This window comes from Anopheles ziemanni, chromosome 2 (genome assembly GCF_943734765.1).
Source record: "Anopheles ziemanni chromosome 2, idAnoZiCoDA_A2_x.2, whole genome shotgun sequence".
In the NCBI taxonomy this organism is placed as follows: Eukaryota; Metazoa; Arthropoda; class Insecta; order Diptera; family Culicidae; genus Anopheles; species Anopheles ziemanni.
Genome location: NC_080705.1, coordinates 3,762,518 through 3,781,091, shown reverse-complemented (window position 1 = coordinate 3,781,091; position 18,574 = coordinate 3,762,518). Strand labels below are relative to the sequence as shown.

Here is an 18,574-nt window from a genome sequence, read left to right as displayed (position 1 = left end):
TGCTCCGGTAACAAGTCGAAGAAAGCGAAATTGCACTGCTGCCGGTGCACAATCCAAAGGATAAAAGAAAACAATAATAAACGATGCACACACTTTCCTGTTCGTTGCGATTCGATATCGTCCTCACGTACACACTTTAACCAAAGATTTTCTTACTCTTCTTCACTCCTTCGATACACTTTCTCACTAGGTTCATACACCACTTTGCACTGCGCTGGACGTGTGTAGGTAACGTAAAGACCACAGAAAAACACGATTTTCACAACAATTTCACAACGTTACGAACAATTCCGACAAAATGTTCAATCTGCTTTGCTTTAGCTCCAATTTATTGTTTATATCTTTAACCAATTTCAGCTTGTAGTATGAATTTCGATTTACGCTTTGTGCTCACGAGGAGCCCGTTACTTTTGCTTGCACTTCGGTTGATTGCTAGTCGAAGACTGAAGGAGCGAGAGTGATCGGCTGCTAGACGACTTCGTAACTAGTGTTGTGTAGGGAGCGAAAGAGGTACCTCCAATGCTCCGCTCACTCAATTGTGCGCGCTCTTGCGCTCTCAGGCTGGTATCAGTGCTTTACCGCGTCAGGTGGGATGTATGGGATTTGACAGCTGCAAGCTGTCGCACGATTTTATCGTACGATAAAATCAAAATCGTTTGATTGACCCCTCGCGTTTCGCTCACCAAGATGAGTGAGAGTGACTCACTCTGCTCATTGGAAAGAGCTACTTGACGCAACACTAGACAGACTGCACTTACGTTTACAACCCCGTGCCGAAAGCTGACCCGTCCATTCCACAACGTTGCAGAAGGGGTTGATTGTAAATGAAGTATTTAACCATAGGATATATGCTACTTGAGGAAAAAACCAGGGCAATTCGAAAATGTTTCGAAATTGTGTGATTAAAAATTCAGAGACAATTGAACACACAGTTATCTCAACCCCCGATGTTTGTTCTGATCTTCACTCAGGAAAATTATAGCTTATTATTTATTATTCGGAACTTATTCAAAAACATAGCTAAACTTTCAGTCCCATGATCAATAATTGTAGACGATTTGTTTCAAACATTCTTTACCCGCGTGCTCATTGTCAATAATTATGAAAACAGGTGGATTTTGGTAGGGAGAGAGTAGTTTATTATGTTCACAATGCGTTCGTTACATCTCTTTTTCCACCGGATCCATAATTAAGCTAGGGATGGATAATGATGGGTATCAAGTTTTTTTTTCTTCTATACACGACGATCCTAGATAAACGCAACAAACGAAAGGAGGAAAAATTATGCAAAACAAAACAAAAGTAATCAAACCGTTAACAGTCTGTGCCGCGTTTATGTACAAGGAAAAATACAGTGATTTTCTACGCTCTACGGTTTGATACACAACGCAGCTCTTAGTATATCGTGTAAGATGAGCAGATGTTTACGATCTTACTTTTCACGATGTCGGTTGGAAGGTATGGAATGGCCAAAAGCAGTAAGTAATCTTCCCTCGCAGAACGGCGATCGACGAGGATTCAATTGTAAACTAGCAAATTAAATAACAATCATCTTAAACCCAATATGCGTTCTTTGCTCATAGTTCCAACCGAGAGAAGGGTTGAGTTGTGGAATACTTCTGGAATTCTGCAACAAGTGTAATATTTCAGTTAAGAACGTTTTGTTATTGCTATCTAAAATACACTTACGATTTCTGTTGGTTACTGTTGACCCAGCATTTCTGTTGGAAGCAATTGTGCTTTACGATTGGTGTTCTGCTTTGTACCTTCCTACTCCTTGTCACCCATCTTCACCTTCGAGGTCATGTAAATACCGACAATCAATCCGAACAGGCCGATGGCAGAGCCGAAAATCTCAACGATCAAAATCTTGACGAACAGTGCCGAGTTGGCTGCATCGGCCAGGGCTGCACCGGAACCAACGATTCCGACGGCGATACCGCAGAACAGATTGACCAGTCCGACGGCCGTTCCAGCACCAAACATTACATAACCGGACATCCAGTTGTTGTTGCGGACGTTCTCGTTGGTTGCCACGACGGACCACTTGAAACTGTCCAGCATACCGGAAAGGACGATGGCGGTGATCAGCCCATAGATGGCTACTGCTTCGCAGAAGATGACGGAGATGAGGTTCTTCGTCTTGATGCGCGGGGCCTTAACTCCACCACCCACAATGCTCACTCCGGTCGTATGGATTCCCAAAGCCGCACCAACCACGGACAGGGCGACTGCGAACCCGATTCCGAGGGTGGCCCACATGTACGGGGAAGTTTCCTCCAGGAACCATCCTACACTGACCCGCTCACCCTTGCCCGTGAGTACATGGTACAGGATCAATACGGTGGCCACCGATACGAAGGACGCCGAGAAAATGTAACCGAGAGTGTATCTCATTTTCGCTTTGCTGCAATCACAAGACGTGGGAATGTCCGTACAGGTCCAATGTTTCCAGATAGAACAGTTTTACCTACTTTTGCGCTGCTCAGGCTCTTTTCTAGCAAAACACAATCACTCCCTCGTCACAAGATCTCTGCGATGTCATATGACCCTAGAACTAGTGTTGTCAAATTTTCTCCGTTTTAGCCAAGGTGTGTAAGAAAAAATCAAGGTGAGATAAGATTATCGTTGAATATGATGTTTGACAATTGTGGTTAAAGGCTAAGGTTGATACAATTAATAATGGTCAATATTACCGGTGGAATGAAAAAGGTCATTTTAAACTTTAAAGAAACCCACAGTTAATATTGAGGTTACAACAGTTTACTAAGTTACTGGTGTTGTTTGTTACAAAAATAAAAAAAGCTGTTTTAACCTCCGTTAAATATACCTTGATTCAGAAACTCCCATGCCCTAGAGTGTAGTCAGACTGCTATGCATGGACGTATGGAAATTGGCTGGTAAATTAATCTATGATTGTGTTATCCAAACAGCGGCTTAACAAATTTCAAAAAAAAATTGTCAAAATGTATTCCATCAAGTAAGAAATATTTAGGTCAATAAATTTATCAAGCGAAACTACTACGCAGTAGTACACCCCATGAACTACCAACTTGTTCAAATTGATTCCGGATTGATTCGAGATTGACAATGCACATGATAAAAAAACTACTTCAGTAAACAAACAGAATCAAAACATTACGTGCCAAAATGTAAGTGCAGGGTCAGTGGATTTTTACTAAAAAGGTACCAAAATACGCATTACCTATCCAACAGTAGCAGTATACTGCGCCTGATGTCCAATGGCGGGCACCGATGGCGATAACGATGGGCTTAGTCTTTTCGATATCGTCTGGGAAGATGTGCTGTATGTAAAACTGTTTCCACTGCTTTCACTGAAAGATCTGTTCAGCCTGCGGTGCTGCTCCCAGCTAGCGAAAACATTCGTCGACAACGGCTTCCATCGTTTGCGCGAGATAAATCTGTCCGGCAATAATTCGCCCCAGCTCGACCAAGCGTTCCAAGTGTTAGCTACGAATTGCAGCAATGTCCGTGTGCTCAACCTGGCCCGCTGCCACTGGGTGCAAGATGGTATTCTCTTCCCGTTTCTTCAGAAAAATCGACGACTGGTGAAAATTAATCTTAGCGATTGTATGAACATAACACCACGCTCATTGCAGCCGGTGATCGTGGGATGTAAGCAGTTGACAACGCTGAAACTGTCCCACTGCCACTGGCTGACGATCGGTGCCATGGAGGCCCTGACACTACACCACACCAAAATCCAAGAGCTAGACGTTTCGCACTGCGCCGCGTTGAATGAAAGGTGTATTTCAGTGTTTCTGTTAAATTGCCGGATGCTGAAGACGTTATCGTTGTCAAACGTCCCTGCCGTATCGGATAATCTGCTCATTGCAATTGCGAAACACTCTAAATTCATTAAAAACCTGAACCTAGTAGGTTGCTACATGATAACGGATCGTGGTATTGGGTAAGCATAGTATAAATGACTCTTGGAAAGCACATAATCATTCTTCTTGGTCTTGTTTTAGAGCGCTGGCGCTTTGCTGCAAAGAACTAGAATCACTTATGGTACGGGATTGTCCCCAAGTGACCGAACGAAGTTTAGAACTGATGCGGGGTCGCGTATTTATCGATCGCCCTCGTGTGTACCAACCGGATATGAATATGGTCCCGAATATGGGATTCCCAAGGCTGTTCTTGCAGGTTTAGAAAATCCAAGCATGTAGCAGACATATTTAGAAAGAAAAAGGGTGTGATAGTTATTATAGTTAACATAAGAAATAGGGCACGACTATGATTCATTTTGTAAATATAGTAACACATTATAGGCGATGCATGTATACAGGGTCTAAAATTTAAAATAAAATACACGTAATTTATCAACTTCTGCTATCGGCTGAAGATAAAAATGAATGTTTTTTTATTTCTTATGATTTGCTTTTGATTTCTTAGTCGTCACCTGGGGTTATCCCTTTGCTTTCCATTAGTTTTCTCTGCCTCTTCCTTTTCCTTTTGGCGGCCATTCTTTTTTTCTGCTCCTTTTTCTTCAGTTTCGCTTCCGAGATCTTTTTGGGGCGAACTACGAACATGACGGGTTCAACGTAGGCCGGCCATCCCTTCAGTGACGTGTTGTTGAGAGTCAGTGCCTTGTCCACTAACCCTTCCATTTCAAAACGAACATTCGCACCATGCTTAGAAGGTTTAAACTGAACTTTGACTACTTTACCAACAGATTCGAAGAACTTGGCTAGATCTGCATCGGTCACATCATCGTTCAACCATCTCACGAAAACGTAAAACTTGCTACGTTTCTTCAAAGGCAATTTCGGCTCTGTGTTTGCGGGGGAAGTTGATTTCTTATCGTCCCCATCAGGATCCACCACCCCTCCAGGTGCCATCTCTTCATCGCTATCCGCCGCAGAATTTACTTCATTCTCCATGGCGTCTCCATTCGACTCATCCTCTTCGATGTGATCGACCTCGGGGCTTGATGCCTTCTTTTTTGTTTTTTCAACCTTTGCCTTAGATTTTTTCTTGGCCGGGGTTGGTTTTTTACTTTTCTCTGCCATACCGAAACCCAAATGACTAACAAGAAGGATTTAATTTGCGTTTGGTAAACATAAAACGTACAGCACGTGTTGAACTCGGCGGAACGATTTTGTGCTTGGAAACTGTGCGGTTGTACCAAGGATACTCCTAAGGTTGAGTCATATAGAACGATTTAACAGGTAAACATAGCGCCATATTGGAATTTATAATAACCAAAACAAGCATTCGTGATCAATGTTTGAATTCAATTCTATAACAAAAAACAGTTGAACCAGGATGTAAAACACATGTATATTGAGTAACTGCTACCAACCAAAATGATTGTTGTATCAGAAAATCTATTTGATTGGAATTTTAAGGAATACTTCTATCTAACAGCAACCGGCGATTCTGAGCTCAAAATTGGTTCGTTTTTGTAATCATTACCATCACAGTAGAGACATGAAAAGCTGTAAAACTGTTTCCAATGCTTTCACTGAAAGATTTGTGCAGCCTGCGGTGCTACTCCAAGCTAGCGAAAACATTCGTCGACAACGGCTTCCATCGTTTGCGTGAGATAAATCTGTCCGGTAATAATTCGCCCCAGCTCGACCAAGCGTTTAGACTAGAACTAGAATCACTTATGTTACGGGACGCTCCCCAAGTAACCGAACGAAGTTTAGAACTGATGCGGGGTCGCGTATTTATCGATCGCCCTCGTGTGTACCAACCGGATATAAATATGGTCCCGAATAAGGGATTCCCAATGCTGTTATTACAGATTGAGATAAACCAAGCAGGTAGCAGACATATGTATATAGAAAGAAAAAGGGTGTGATAGTTAACATAAGAAATAGGGCACGACTATGATTCATTCTGTAAATATATAGGCGATGCATGTATGCAGGGTCTAAAATTTAAAATAAAATACACGTAATTTATCAACTTCTGCTATCGGCTGAAGATAAAACAGAACGTTTTTTTATTTCTTTTAATTTCTTAGTCTTCACCTAGGGTTATCCTTCTGCTTCTTGGCTTTCTTTTTGTCCTTTTGGTTCTCCTGCTCCTTTTTCTTCAGTTTCTTTTCCGAGTGCTGTTTGGGCTGTTTGGTCTTTTGGGACGGAAGTACCGGTCTCAAGCGTTCAACGTAAGCCGGCAATCCCTTCAGTGACGTGCTGCTGAGAGCCAGTGCTTTTTCCACTAACCCTGCCTTTTCAAAACGAACGATCGCGGCACGCTGGCAATGAATATACCGAACTTTGGCTACTTTACCAACAGATTCGAAAAACTTCTGCAGATCTGCATCGGTCACTTTGTTTTGCAAGCCTCTCACGTAAACGGAAAGCTCGTTACGTTGCCCAAAAGACAATTTTGCGTTCTTCAGTACCTTCTTCTTGCTTTCTTTGGATCCCTTTGCTTTTGCATGGGGAGTTGATTTCTTATGGTCTCCATCGGGATCCGCCAGCTCTTCTGTTGCCATCTCTTCATCGCTATCCTGCGGAGGATTTACTTCATTCTCCATGGCATCCTCTTCGACCTCGGGATTTGCAGCCTTCTTTTTCTTCTTTGTTTTTTCAACCTTTGCCTTTGGGCTTTCCTTTGCCGGGGTTGGTTTTTTACTTTTCACCGCCATGTCGAAACCGCAATGACCAACACGAAGGTTTTAATTTGCGTTTATCAAACGTAAAACGCACAGCACGTGTTGAATCCACCGGAACGTTGTGTTGTTTTTTTTTTTTGCTCACCACGCGATGAAACGTCAACCGGGCATTGCAGGCAAGGTTTATACTGTCATGTTAGTAATTTTCCAATTGAAATTGTCAAATTAAGTGCTATCAACCTCATGCATGTTTATTTCCCAAAATAAAATCATTTGTTTACATCTTCGCAGCTGTTCTGTGTTTAAAGTGTTATCGAGCAAACGAATACTAAATATACTCCCTTTAAAAGAATGTTAGAACCGGAAAATGCAACGGTGTGCCGCGTGTGTACAACGATGATCAGCACATCCAGTGCGGAGTCCTTATTCTCCACGATTAATACGAAAAATGGAGATGGTTTGATCAGAACCATTGTTGATGCAATACGAGAGTTTGCGAATGTTGCGGTAGCTTTGCAACCGATTTCATCTCATCATCATCTCATTAATGTTAAAATTTTTCATCGCGCCAGGTGTCCATCAACGATGAACGATCCAAACATATTTGCTTAGTTTGTCTGGATGCATTGGAAAATGGAATCCAATTGCAACATCAGATCCGCGAAAACGAGCTAGCTTCTTCATCTATCTTGGAGTAAGTAAATTTCTATTTCCGTAGAAATTCGTAACGTGAACAATCTGGTAACTTTGTTTATATTTTTCCAGTACCCTCAATATTCCGAAAAACGAGGAACTTGATGCGGAAGTGTACGACCTTGAGTATCTGGACGAATTTAAAGATGATATCACATGTATGCCTGACCTTACGATAAATTCCTCAAAACTGGAAATACTCGGTAATCCACTATCGGATGCGTTGTGCGGTCAAGAGGACAATGACCTACCAGACAATCAGCTGGCCGTCCAGCTTTCGGAAGACGAATTGGAGTGCCTTACGAACGAATTGCTTGAACAAGGAAAGTTTGCATTTGAAATGCCTCCTGCCGAGCTGGTAGCACAACAACTTTCTTTTGACCGATTTCAGTACCTCGAAATTTGTGGTGAACGGTGTTGTGGCTGCGCACACATTGCTCCATCGCGGGACGCACTGATGGAACACGCAAAAGAAGTGCATTCACAAAACTATTACGCCGATAGCAGCTACACTTGCCCCACGTGCTATGGCAAGTTTACGACCGAAGAAAGCCTCGCGGCTCACACACAGTACTATTCATACAGCGATGTTTTCGTATGCACCGAATGCCAGGAAGCATTTAATTTCCAGGGACAACTGATGCTGCATCTAAAGCAACAACACGACTACCAAGAAGAAGCGGACGGAGAAGAAGCAGATCAAACGAATGATGGTCAATCGTTGAAAAAGAAATATATCCGCAAGACTAACGGGCAGCAAAAGCTCGCCATTCCGGACGAAAAGCTCATCAAGGAAACAAAAGAATTCCCTCAGTATCGAGAATTTTTACTCGATGGAGAACATTGCTGTGCTTGTGGGTTTTGCCAGGAATCCATTGAATCGCATGTAGCCGAGGAACATCCCCACAAGGATTCAGGGAGCGCTCTGCAATGTTCCATTTGTCGCCAAAAATTCGCCTCCAACCGGCACCTGATGCTTCATGAGGAAGATCGCAAAAAGATGAGTTATCTTTACGAATGTCGGCTTTGTGGCAAGCTCTTTTTAAAAAAATTCCTACTCTTGAAACACATACAAAACGAGGTCCACCCTCCAAACGAAAAGCATGATGATACAGTCGCAATCACAGATGCGGACGAAAACGCTGTCAGCCAGCAAAAAGCATCGGCAAGCTCAAGTACAATAAGCGTAAAATGCTTCTGCTGTTGCTTTAGACGCTGCAAAGAAGAGTTTGCCACCGAGGCGGACCTACTCAAGCACGCCTATGAAACACACACTGGCCGCCGGAAAGAAAACGAAAACAAACTATCTAAAACATTGGAAGTGGTTACCGAAGAACGGGTGTGTCCAATTTGCATGCTACTATTCGAGTCGGCGGAGAAGCTGAAGCAGCATCGGTCCTACAAAATGCACGCAGAAAAGCAAAGCTGCCATATTTGCGGACGAACTTTTATGAGAAAGTCAGGTCTGAGGGAGCATCTGGAGCGTGAGCATCTCGATCTTCCTCCGCGGTACGCTTGCGAGATTTGTGGTAAAAATTTCATCACCCGTTCTACGCTCAACCATCATCAGAAGGTGCATGGGCCTTTCGAGAGCTGCCCATGTGATGCCGAGGACTGCGATTTAGTGTTTCGCGATGAGCATCTAATGCGTCGACACTATCGAAATGTGCACGCCGAGAACCGGCCATATGTTTGTCGTTTTTGTACAAAAACTTTCCGCACCAAAGAATCTATCGACATCCACGAACGAATGCATACAGGCGAAAAACCTTTTGCTTGTCGTCACGAGGGATGTTTAAAACGGTTTGCGCACGGAACGGATCGGGCACGCCATGAGCGATCGGTGCATACGGGCGAAAGACCGCACAAATGCTCGATGTGTACTTTGAGCTTCTTGCGTAAAAGAGAATTGAGGAAACATACCGAAAGGGTACACAAGGAAGTTTGAGGTAACCCGTTTGACCTCCTCTAAATGCGTACTCTATGTAAGATAATAATTTGAATACTGACGATCCCGACGATCCGTTAAACTAAGTATAAGAGAATAGAATAAACATCGTATCATAAGAACAGCTACATGTTTATTAACGCGTTTACAAAACCATTAATCTAATCATTACATTGTCATTGTCATAGAAAAAAAATTTAAAACACATTTCACCTACTAACGATATTACAATCAGTCAAATTACGAGCACGTAGAGAGCCATGGGGGGCATACTAAAAACGAAACCATGGGCATTGGTTCCCCGCTTAATCTGGAATGCAAATGCATTTTATTGCGTTAAAGCTCGCCTAACGTATGCTCTGCTTCAGCAGGCTCGGTTTTTCTCGCACAGCCATTTTTTCCTTCTTCGTCAGCAGCGGATCCGGGGCGAAACAGTTCCACATGCGGAGTGTTTCGTCAGCACCGGCACTCATAATGGTGCTTCCATCAGGGGACATCGCGATCTGTAGCACACGTCCAGTGTGGCCCATCAGATCAACTTGTTTGGTCATGGAAGGATACTTCCAGATCGACAGTTGGTTGTTAACGTATCCGTGAGCGGAAATGAGCTCTTTGTAAGTTTTCGAAAAGATTAACCCGCACACCTGCGATTTTGTGTCTACCGAGCTGAGCAGCTGCCCGCTGGCACAATTCCAAAATTTAATACATCGGTCCGCTGTACCACCTCCACTGGCGAGAACGTGCGACTGCCAGGGGCACCAGGCTAGTGCTCGGATGGCCGCTTGGTGCTGATTAAATATATACACCGGTTCGGTGGTTGCATGCGGTGCTCCACTTGCCGCAGCCCACACGTTTACAAGATTATCGTTTCCTCCGCTAGCCAGATATTTCCCATCCGGTGACCATTTTAAACCGCAGACCTCCTGCGTGTGACCCTGCAGGACACCGATGTTGTGTTGTCGCGTGCGAACATCATGGTTAACAATCGTTCCATCGCGGCTTCCCGAACAAAGGACATACGAATTCCATGCCAGCACACCGACCCGCGCTGAATGGCCGTTCATCACGCGGAGACGCTTTACATTCTCGCAGTCCCACAGTTCAACCGTCCCCGCGTTCGTGCCCACAGCCAAGATGTGTCCCTCAGAAATCCAGCTCAGCGAACAGGTCTGGTCGTTACCCTCGTTCTCGAACAAGGTCTCGATCGTACCAGTAGCCGCATTCCAGAGGTACACCGAGGGTCCCAGCGCCACTGCCACCACATTATCCCCACTCCAGTCCATCAGGTTTAGGTAGTAGTCGTTCACGATTTCCGGTGCGTCCAGGATACGTTCCGGTGCATTGGGAATGTATCTGCTGCCACTCTTCGCCGACATCGGCGTCTTCGCGGAATACACCACCTTCAGCGGGTTCACGTAACCCTCCGGTGGCGGTGGTGGTTTCACCTGATACGAAAGCACCCGTTTGTTGCCGATATCGCAGTTCCCAAGCGCTTCCGATAGACTCTTCATTCGGTCGCTTTGTTTTGGGCTCGCACCTTCACTCGTTGTTCCATCCTCGTTTTCTGCATCCTCGTCCTTACTCTGTTTTACGATAAAATTGCCCCGAGCAAAGTCTGACGCCGTACGGCTGGGAATGAACCGATCGCCACCCGTTTGCTGCTGCCCGCTGGTCTTGCTCGGAGTTTGTGACGGTTTTTTCGCTGAAGATGCCGCGTTCTTTCCGCCATTCTTTCGTGGTGATTTCATGGAAAATCCTGCCGTAGTCTGTAGCGTGTTGTTCGCATTGTTTCCCGTAAACGAAATCGACAGCTTCTGACGAGCTGATGTGTTGGCCAGGGCACTATTGTTGAAGCTTGTCGATGCAGCCGAAAGTTCCAGCTTTTTCTGCCATCGCGGTACGGGTCCCTTCGTTATTTCCCCGTCCATCGCAATGAAGCTGTTCATTTCGTTCAAGTAGTTGAACTGCGCCATTCTTAGGTATCGTTTCTCTTGCGGTCGCTCCTTGAATTCACTAGCAAAACAGAAGAACAACTAGGTTTTTGAAAAAGGACACAAAGGATATGCCAAGCTGAAAGATGGCTTCCTACCTGCCGCTGAAGATGTTCCGTTTGAGGCAGTTAGTTTTCAAATTTAGCGCAAATGCTAGCGTACCCAAAAGTAGTAAATATTCTGCTTGACAGTTTGCTGCATTTGGCTGCGTACGTATTCAAAGGTTTACCTCACTTGTTGCTTGGATGACAAATAAAAAATATTTTCAAAAGCATTCCACACAGTCGAATGCAGAAAACATGGGGTGGTGGAGAAATATTTTAATCTCAATATTATATTGTAGTACAAGCAACTTTATATGTCGCTTTAAATAACGGTTGTTGTTACTTTTGGGTGTTTGCAATTCAGAACTACAATTGACTTGCTCTTGTCATTTGGTCAAACATCAGTATGCGACTTGTTTACCAACGCGCTAGCATTCTACAACAGATCCGGCATTGGCCGTAACGTAAGCAGTTACTTTAAGTTTCCAGCAAAATCTACCAAACATCTGAAAGATTATGATGAAACGATCGGTGAAACCTAGAACCAATGCAGTGTTGGAAATGCCGAAAACAGGAGAGCTGATGCGTTGTTGTATCTGCTGTAAACAAAAAGCAAAGGATGACCTATACGATCTGGCCATATCTGTTGATATGTCGGATGGGAAATCTTCGTGTACGATTGCAGAGATGATTGAAACAGTAGCTTCAATAAAGGTAATGCACATATTGGATTCGATACCAAGCGACAAAGTGATCACAGCACATTGATTTTCTCGATTATCCTGCAGCTCAAACCAGTACCACAGTCTGTTTGTGAGGCATGTTGGAGCTATGTGAATGCAGCACATATAATTCGTGACAAAATTCGCCGCTCGAAATACCTGCAAAGATACAGTGAAAATGAACATGGCAACGATACGATTGACGAAATTGCTGCAAACTTTGAGATTTTAGCAGAGGATAGCTCAGTGAAGTGTCCAGAGGAAGATTATGAATGTGAATATCTCGATGAATATCTCGAGCCAAACAAACCGAATGATCACACGTACGAGAGCCGGCGGGACGAGGAACCGGGGGAAAAGGAGGAGGAAGTGGAAGATAGTGCGAATCACAAGAGTATACCTTCTAGCAGGGCAATCTTGCTTGACGCTTCGATTGTAAAAGATGAAACAGTTCTTGGCGATCCATGCCCAAGTGACCTTCATATTACGCGTCAGTTTGAAGAACCTCGTACACAGTTTATACAGCGGGATGAATTCCACAACCAGTACCGATTGCTGGAAGTAACCGGAGAACGTTGCTGTGGATGTAGCTTTGTCGCGGAAAATCGAAAAGAACTCTTGCAACACTCGGAAACGGTTCATGCAATTGATATCACAGACAGTGGAGATTACTGTCCGATTTGTTTCTACAAGTTCGCTACCGATCAGCATTTGGAGCGACATATAGAAGAGTTCAAATCGACCATGGTATACGTCTGTTTGCAGTGCAATCGGTTCTACAATCTGCGTCAAAAGATGTTCAACCATTTGCTGAAATGTGGAGAAAGCATCTCCGTGTTATCGGCGGACGAATCAGACGCGGAGGAAAATGAAAACCTGGACAATGAGGAAGAGTACTATGAAGAAATCATTGAAGATATGTATAGTAACCTGAACTCACCGGCCAACGATAGCCTAATCGAATCGTATCAACGGAAGATGATGCGCTGCCGGGCACTGTTCGATGAGATAACATCGAATGAAACCTTTTCCTGTAAGCTAGATGAAGCGGAGTTGAATGTACAGGATGTTCAAATCATAGACCAGTGCACCTTCGAGACGTTCAAGTTTGTTCGCCTTCGCGGGGAACGTTGCTGTGGATGTGCATACACGTGCGCTACCAGAGGACAGCTGATGCAGCATGGGAGGGCCATTCACGCGTCTGATAAAAACCTGCAGGATGATCTCACGTGTTGTCTGTGTGGAAGTCAGTTTCATGTCGAGAGCGAAATGGTTAAGCATCTGAGCTTTTTCACGAGTAAAGAACTATTTTTCTGTACCATCTGCAACGAGTCGTTCCTTTGTAGGGAAAGTTTAAAGACTCACCAACAGACGAACGAAAGCCACCAAGAGCAGCAGCGGAAAAAGTTCCAGGATACTGATATCGAAATGTTTGGGTCCGGTATGTTCATCGAGCTTGACATGCCGTTGGTTATTGAGCAGCTGGATAGGTTGCAAGCCGAGAAGAATATCAACCGCCCGAAATACATACGCTGCATACCGATGCCGGAAGAGCGCTTCATCCAGAATATTACGGAGTATACAAATTACTCCATACTGACGGTCGTTGGTCAACGGTGCTGTGGTTGTGGCAAGTTCTTCGACACGCTGGGAGATTTGAAACAACATTCCCAGCAGGAGCATACGATGTCGATAGCATCGAGTTGGATTAGCGATCAGCTTCAATGCGATATCTGCTACGCTGTGTTCGATTTCGAGCGTGGGCTTATATTGCACAAGTCAACCAGACGTAACAACAAGACAAACCTTTATCTCTGCAAACTGTGCGGACTTCTTTTTACGAAAAAATATTGTCTAGCTCGGCACATGCAGTTTGCACCGAATCATTTATCGGAATTGATTGTCCATGCCAGTGGTAGAGGCACCAGCGAAGCGGATGGACAGGACGAAAAGGGACTGGATGATGCCGAAATTAACGACCCGGCAGAATCGGATCCACGTGTTAGCGAAGCGTTGCAGCTACACAAATCGGTCCAACAGGCTGGCTTAGAGAAGGTAGGACATTTTGTGGGCTATCATTGCTGCTTTTCCAAATGTACCGCAACCTTCAGCAACGAGGAAGATTTGGTCGAGCACTCGCGAGACGAACATAATGGCAAACGACAAGAGAATGAGACCGAACGAAAGTCGGACAAGAACATTTGCCCGTCTTGCTGTAAATCGTACCAGGATCTTGTAAAACTGGCATGGCACCGGTTTCAGCGGTTTGTACCCCGACAGTACAACTGCAAACACTGCGATAAAACGTTCGACAAATATCCAAACCTGAAGCTGCACGTGGATACTGAACATAGTGAAACCCCTTCCAACTACGTATGCTCGGTATGTGATAAATCGTTCGTGTTGAACTCCCGTCTGAAGGCGCACATGAAACTGCACACGTCACAGAAGGACTATGGGTGCGATATTTGTGGAGTCAAATTTCGAAGCAACGGATTGATGAAGCGTCATCGGCGGTCGGTGCACTCTACGGAACGTCCGTTCGAGTGTAAGCTCTGTCCGAAACGGTTTCGCGTTATAGAGAAATTCAAAATTCATCAACGTGTTCACACCGGCGAGAAGCCGTTCGAGTGCACATACTGCCAACGGACGTTTAGTCACTTTACCGACCGGAAGCGACATATAATGACCGCCCATACCGGCGAGCGACCCTTCAAATGTTCGTACTGCACCGCGGCGTATATTCGCAACCGAGAACTTACACTCCATATGCAAAAACATAAAGATATTATACAAAACCAAGCCAGTGTAGTGAAGGAAGAGTGTAGCTATGAGAGTGGATAACATTGTAGAAAAATGTGCCTACTCTAAAGTTAACCAAAAAAGTGAAAGGCATACATTTCTTTAAGTTTAAAAATATAAACCAAATTCCCCGGCAGTAAGAAACATAGACGAATAAATAAATTTCAAAATGAAACGCGTTGTTCTCAAAATAATTCAATTCAATCACGGTTTAGATAAGTTGTTTATTTTCTACAAGAAATTGTAGTTCGAGGTGTACGGGATGACAGCCGCTGTCATTTGCAAAGTGTTTTTCTTCTCCCAATATTTAGTACGACACTTCGGCAAAGGAAAACGGAACTTTGCCTTCTTAGCAGGTCGGCTTACCTATAACATCATCAGAATCCACTGCGCTAACAAGTTTCTCCGGTCTTAGCTAACTCGTCCGCTGATACCGTTCGTCTGTCGTTTTCGCGACCGTATTCGGCAGCGGTCATCATTTGTCTTGCTGCAGCACGCACTTAAGTACCTGAAGCAAGTAGATCGAAAGTTGTTGAAACGAAGGCAAGGTACGGTCGTTTGTCCCCCGTTAAGTACTTTATCTACGTTGTGAATCAGTGATAAATCGCGGGGAGTTGTGAATAGTCGGGGAAGCAGTCTGGCAGTTCGAACAATTCCTAAAACAAATTGCTGATTTGGTAGTCTCTAGCTGCTACCAACTGTGAATCTGTCGGTGGTGTGAGTGTGTATGTGCGCGCGGATGTAAGGTATGCTTTTGGTTGGTTTGGGTTCCGTTTCGTGGGACAAGTGGTGCAACTGGTGCAAATATATTAACAATCAGCGATCGATTTATTTGCCCCGCACATCAGTGCACTGACCATCGTATGCGTTGTTAGAAGTGCAGTGTTTTCGCAAAGCATAGCAGCATTACGCCTAGCCGATCCGGGTACCGCAGTGTGCATGAGGAGGAAATAGATCGTGATTTGGGGAATGACGTACTAATGGTGAAAAACGTCTCAAGACGATTAGAAGAAAACATTGTGCATCATAGCAAGCGGCATTAAACGTTGACGAGTCGCTGTATCAGCACTACTCGTCACATCTATTAAAAAAGAAGCAAAAAAAAAACTAAGCACTCGAGGTAATAGCAGCAGCAAGCGGAGCACCAAGATGACACTGAATGATGAGAATGGGGCCAGCAGCAATAATGTTGCAGCAAGTGGGACGGGCCAGTCGGCGGGAACCGGATCAGATCGCACAACGACGGCGACGACGGGAGTCAGCGGCAGCCTTGCGGCGAATGCTGGTTCAAATGGGGGCAGCAGCATGAATACGCCTAACAACAATATTGCCAGTAGCCACGGCAGCAGTACGGTGGCAACACCCTCATCAAACAACGGTAGCAACCCAAACCAACAGCACAATAACAGTAATAGTAGCAACATATTTAATAACATCAACAACAACTTAAATTCTAATATCACCGCAGCGGCGAGCACAACTTTAAGCAACAACAACAACAATAGTATTACCAGCAGCAGCAGCGGCAGCGGCAGCACGGGTGTGAACGGGCAGGGCAGCAAACAGTTGAACAATGGACCGCCGGAGAAGAGGCCCAGCAGCGGACGATTCATCATTTCGAAGTACGAGATCGAAACGCTTCCTCCGCTGAAGGATGCCAGTCCGGCCGAGCGGGAGGAGCTGTTTATTCAAAAGCTGCGCCAGTGCTGCGTCCTGTTCGACTTCTCCGAGCCGTTAAACGACCTGAAGTACAAGGAGATAAAGCGCTGCGCACTGCAGGAGATTGTCGAGCACCTGAACAACCAGAGCAATGTGATCACGGAGGCGATCTACCCGGAGGCGCTCAACATGGTGGCGGTGAATCTGTTCCGCACGCTGCCCCCCTCTTCCAACCCGAACGGCGCCGAGTTCGATCCGGAGGAGGATGAACCGACGCTGGAGGTATCGTGGCCGCACCTGCAGTTCGTCTACGAACTGTTTCTGCGGTTTCTCGAGTCACCGGATTTCCAGCCGAACGTGGCCAAGCGTTACATTGACCATAGCTTTATACTGAACCTGCTGGAGCTGTTCGACTCGGAGGACCCTCGAGAGCGTGACTTTCTGAAGACAGTGCTGCATCGGGTGTACGGCAAGTTCCTCGGGTTGCGTGCCTTCATTCGTAAGCAGATCAACAATATCTTCTACAAGTTCATCTACGAAACGGAGCACCACAACGGTATCGCGGAGCTGCTTGAAATCCTGGGCAGCATCATAAACGGATTCGCGCTTCCATTGAAGGAGGAGCACAAGCAGTTTCTGCTGAAGGTGCTGCTACCGCTGCACAAGGTGAAAAGCCTGTCCGTCTACCATCCCCAGCTGGCGTACTGCGTGGTGCAGTTTCTGGAGAAAGACGCCAGCCTCACGCAACCCGTCATCAAGTGTTTGCTAAAGTTCTGGCCGAAAACGCACAGCCCGAAGGAGGTGATGTTTCTGAACGAGCTCGAGGAGATCCTTGACGTGATCGAGCCGGCCGAGTTTCAGAAGGTGATGGAACCGCTCTTCCGCCAGATCGCCAAGTGTGTCTCGAGCCCGCACTTCCAGGTGGCCGAGCGGGCCCTCTACTACTGGAACAACGACTACATCATGTCGCTCATATCGGAAAACTCCAAAGTCATCCTCCCCATCATGTTCCCGGCCCTCTACAGCAACAGCAAGTCGCACTGGAACAAAACGATCCACGGACTGATCTACAATGCGATCAAGCTGTTCATGGAGATGAACCAGCGGCTGTTCGACGAGTGTCACCGGAAGTACCAGGCCGAGCAGGAAACGGAGCACGAGAAGCTGGCCCAGCGGGAAGAACTCTGGCTGCAGATGGAGGATCTGGCCGCACGGAACAGCAAGCTAACGCTGAACAGCTCGGGTGACTCGGATACGACGGAGCGTAGCACCAATCGCTTCCCGAAGAGCAACTTCCACCCAATGCAGCACCGGCAATTGAACGGAACGGTTGACGGCTCTTCCTCTTCCACGGTCTACGATCGACGATCGATACAGCACAGCACCTAAGGCGGGAGGGTGGTATTTGTTGTTGTTACTGATGGGCCTACCGGGTAGTGCTGTCCCATATTTCCACACCATTTCGTCCCCTCTCGTTCTCTTCTCCTAAACCGTGAGCGGATTTTTCCCACTTTATTTTTTATCATTTTGCTACATTTGCCTATCAATATTGTATGTTAAACAAAATCAAGAATTACAGTATAGATGCGTTTGCGCAACCGGGGGATTGGATCGGTCCCAAACGAGTCTCAAAGCAGTCGAGACCAACCAATGGACGATACAAAGAGTTTCGAATTGTTTTTTTAAATTTATATACCAAAAGTATCAGCTAAATTGCCGCCACCGTTCGAAGAGATGCGCGCGCGTGTGTGTGTGTATGGCAATTGGAAAAAGGATGTTCTTTTCGAGGTTGGGACGTAAAATAAACGCTGTAAAAGCGAACAGTATGTTTTGTATGTGTGTGTGTGTGTGTATAAAGCGAAAGCTATTGCAATAATGAACGACATAATCTAATGACTTCCGGTTCCAAGTCAAACGTAAAGGTGCTGCAGCTAGGTAAGGAGGCACGATGGGCAGGAACATGTTTTGGGGACACCGTTTGGCCAAGCACGCGCGCAGAAAGGATGCATTGTGCTTCAACTTCGTTCCTGTATCCTTCGCTCGTTTGTTGTCGAATAAGCGTTTGTAGAGCAGGTACTTTGCGGGGGGAAAACCTGTTGCACACGGTGGGGGAGAATCAGGAT

The 18,574-nt window shown here is 45.5% G+C and overlaps 7 protein-coding genes across 8 annotated transcripts; 4 read left to right on the top strand and 3 right to left on the bottom strand.

Annotated features, from left to right (window-relative positions):
• Positions 1-1,127: 1,127 nt before the first annotated feature.
• Positions 1,128-2,552, bottom strand: LOC131287877 (V-type proton ATPase 21 kDa proteolipid subunit c''). Its single transcript, XM_058316970.1, has 3 exons — positions 2,475-2,552; positions 1,690-2,407; positions 1,128-1,627 (listed from the first exon to the last, which is right to left on the bottom strand). The coding sequence occupies exon 2, from the start codon at positions 2,395-2,397 to the stop codon at positions 1,771-1,773; it is 627 nt and encodes a 208-aa protein (XP_058172953.1). The 5' UTR covers positions 2,398-2,407; positions 2,475-2,552; the 3' UTR covers positions 1,128-1,627; positions 1,690-1,770.
• A 586-nt stretch (positions 2,553-3,138) lies between these two features.
• Positions 3,139-4,367, top strand: LOC131282435 (F-box/LRR-repeat protein 15). Its single transcript, XM_058311904.1, has 2 exons — positions 3,139-3,931; positions 3,993-4,367. The coding sequence occupies exons 1-2, from the start codon at positions 3,243-3,245 to the stop codon at positions 4,171-4,173; spliced, it is 870 nt and encodes a 289-aa protein (XP_058167887.1). The 5' UTR covers positions 3,139-3,242; the 3' UTR covers positions 4,174-4,367.
• Positions 4,368-5,998: 1,631 nt separating this feature from the next.
• Positions 5,999-6,625, bottom strand: LOC131283094 (uncharacterized). The gene has a single exon (XM_058312660.1). The coding sequence runs from the start codon at positions 6,623-6,625 to the stop codon at positions 5,999-6,001; it is 627 nt and encodes a 208-aa protein (XP_058168643.1).
• Positions 6,626-7,363: 738 nt separating this feature from the next.
• LOC131282428 (zinc finger protein 33B-like) lies at positions 7,364-9,243 on the top strand. Its single transcript, XM_058311898.1, has one exon. The coding sequence runs from the start codon at positions 7,446-7,448 to the stop codon at positions 9,231-9,233; it is 1,788 nt and encodes a 595-aa protein (XP_058167881.1). The 5' UTR covers positions 7,364-7,445; the 3' UTR covers positions 9,234-9,243.
• Positions 9,244-9,344: 101 nt separating this feature from the next.
• LOC131282429 (cell division cycle protein 20 homolog) lies at positions 9,345-11,306 on the bottom strand. Its single transcript, XM_058311899.1, has one exon. It carries the CDS (start codon positions 11,204-11,206, stop codon positions 9,581-9,583), a length of 1,626 nt encoding a protein of 541 aa, XP_058167882.1. The 5' UTR covers positions 11,207-11,306; the 3' UTR covers positions 9,345-9,580.
• Positions 11,307-11,829: 523 nt separating this feature from the next.
• On the top strand, positions 11,830-14,961 carry LOC131283090 (zinc finger protein 845-like). The gene is made up of 2 exons (XM_058312654.1): positions 11,830-11,982; positions 12,057-14,961. Exons 1-2 carry the CDS (start codon positions 11,830-11,832, stop codon positions 14,832-14,834), a joined length of 2,931 nt encoding a protein of 976 aa, XP_058168637.1. The 3' UTR covers positions 14,835-14,961.
• Positions 14,962-15,742: 781 nt separating this feature from the next.
• On the top strand, positions 15,743-18,277 carry LOC131282427 (serine/threonine-protein phosphatase 2A 56 kDa regulatory subunit gamma isoform-like). 2 transcript variants are annotated; one of them, XM_058311897.1, is made up of 2 exons: positions 15,743-16,170; positions 16,261-18,277. In XM_058311897.1, the coding sequence occupies exons 1-2, from the start codon at positions 15,942-15,944 to the stop codon at positions 17,838-17,840; spliced, it is 1,809 nt and encodes a 602-aa protein (XP_058167880.1). In that variant the 5' UTR covers positions 15,743-15,941; the 3' UTR covers positions 17,841-18,277. The 2 variants fall into 2 exon arrangements, with proteins under 2 accessions (XP_058167880.1, XP_058167879.1); XM_058311896.1 differs by having other exon boundaries at positions 15,743-16,200.
• The last annotated feature ends 297 nt before the right edge of the window (positions 18,278-18,574 follow it).

Coding starts and splice junctions, on each gene's coding strand:
- LOC131287877 (XM_058316970.1), bottom strand. CDS start 2,397: ATGAGATACACTCTCGGTTACATTTTCTCGGCGTCCTTCGTATCGGTG.
- LOC131282428 (XM_058311898.1), top strand. CDS start 7,446: ATGCCTGACCTTACGATAAATTCCTCAAAACTGGAAATACTCGGTAAT.
- LOC131283094 (XM_058312660.1), bottom strand. CDS start 6,625: ATGGCGGTGAAAAGTAAAAAACCAACCCCGGCAAAGGAAAGCCCAAAG.
- LOC131282429 (XM_058311899.1), bottom strand. CDS start 11,206: ATGGCGCAGTTCAACTACTTGAACGAAATGAACAGCTTCATTGCGATG.
- LOC131282427 (XM_058311896.1), top strand. CDS start 15,942: ATGACACTGAATGATGAGAATGGGGCCAGCAGCAATAATGTTGCAGCA. Junction 16,201..16,260: donor AAACCAACAGCACAATAACA/GTAATAGTAGCA, acceptor ATATCACCGCAG/CGGCGAGCACAACTTTAAGC.
- LOC131283090 (XM_058312654.1), top strand. CDS start 11,830: ATGCCGAAAACAGGAGAGCTGATGCGTTGTTGTATCTGCTGTAAACAA. Junction 11,983..12,056: donor AAACAGTAGCTTCAATAAAG/GTAATGCACATA, acceptor ATTATCCTGCAG/CTCAAACCAGTACCACAGTC.
- LOC131282435 (XM_058311904.1), top strand. CDS start 3,243: ATGGCGGGCACCGATGGCGATAACGATGGGCTTAGTCTTTTCGATATC. Junction 3,932..3,992: donor ATAACGGATCGTGGTATTGG/GTAAGCATAGTA, acceptor GTCTTGTTTTAG/AGCGCTGGCGCTTTGCTGCA.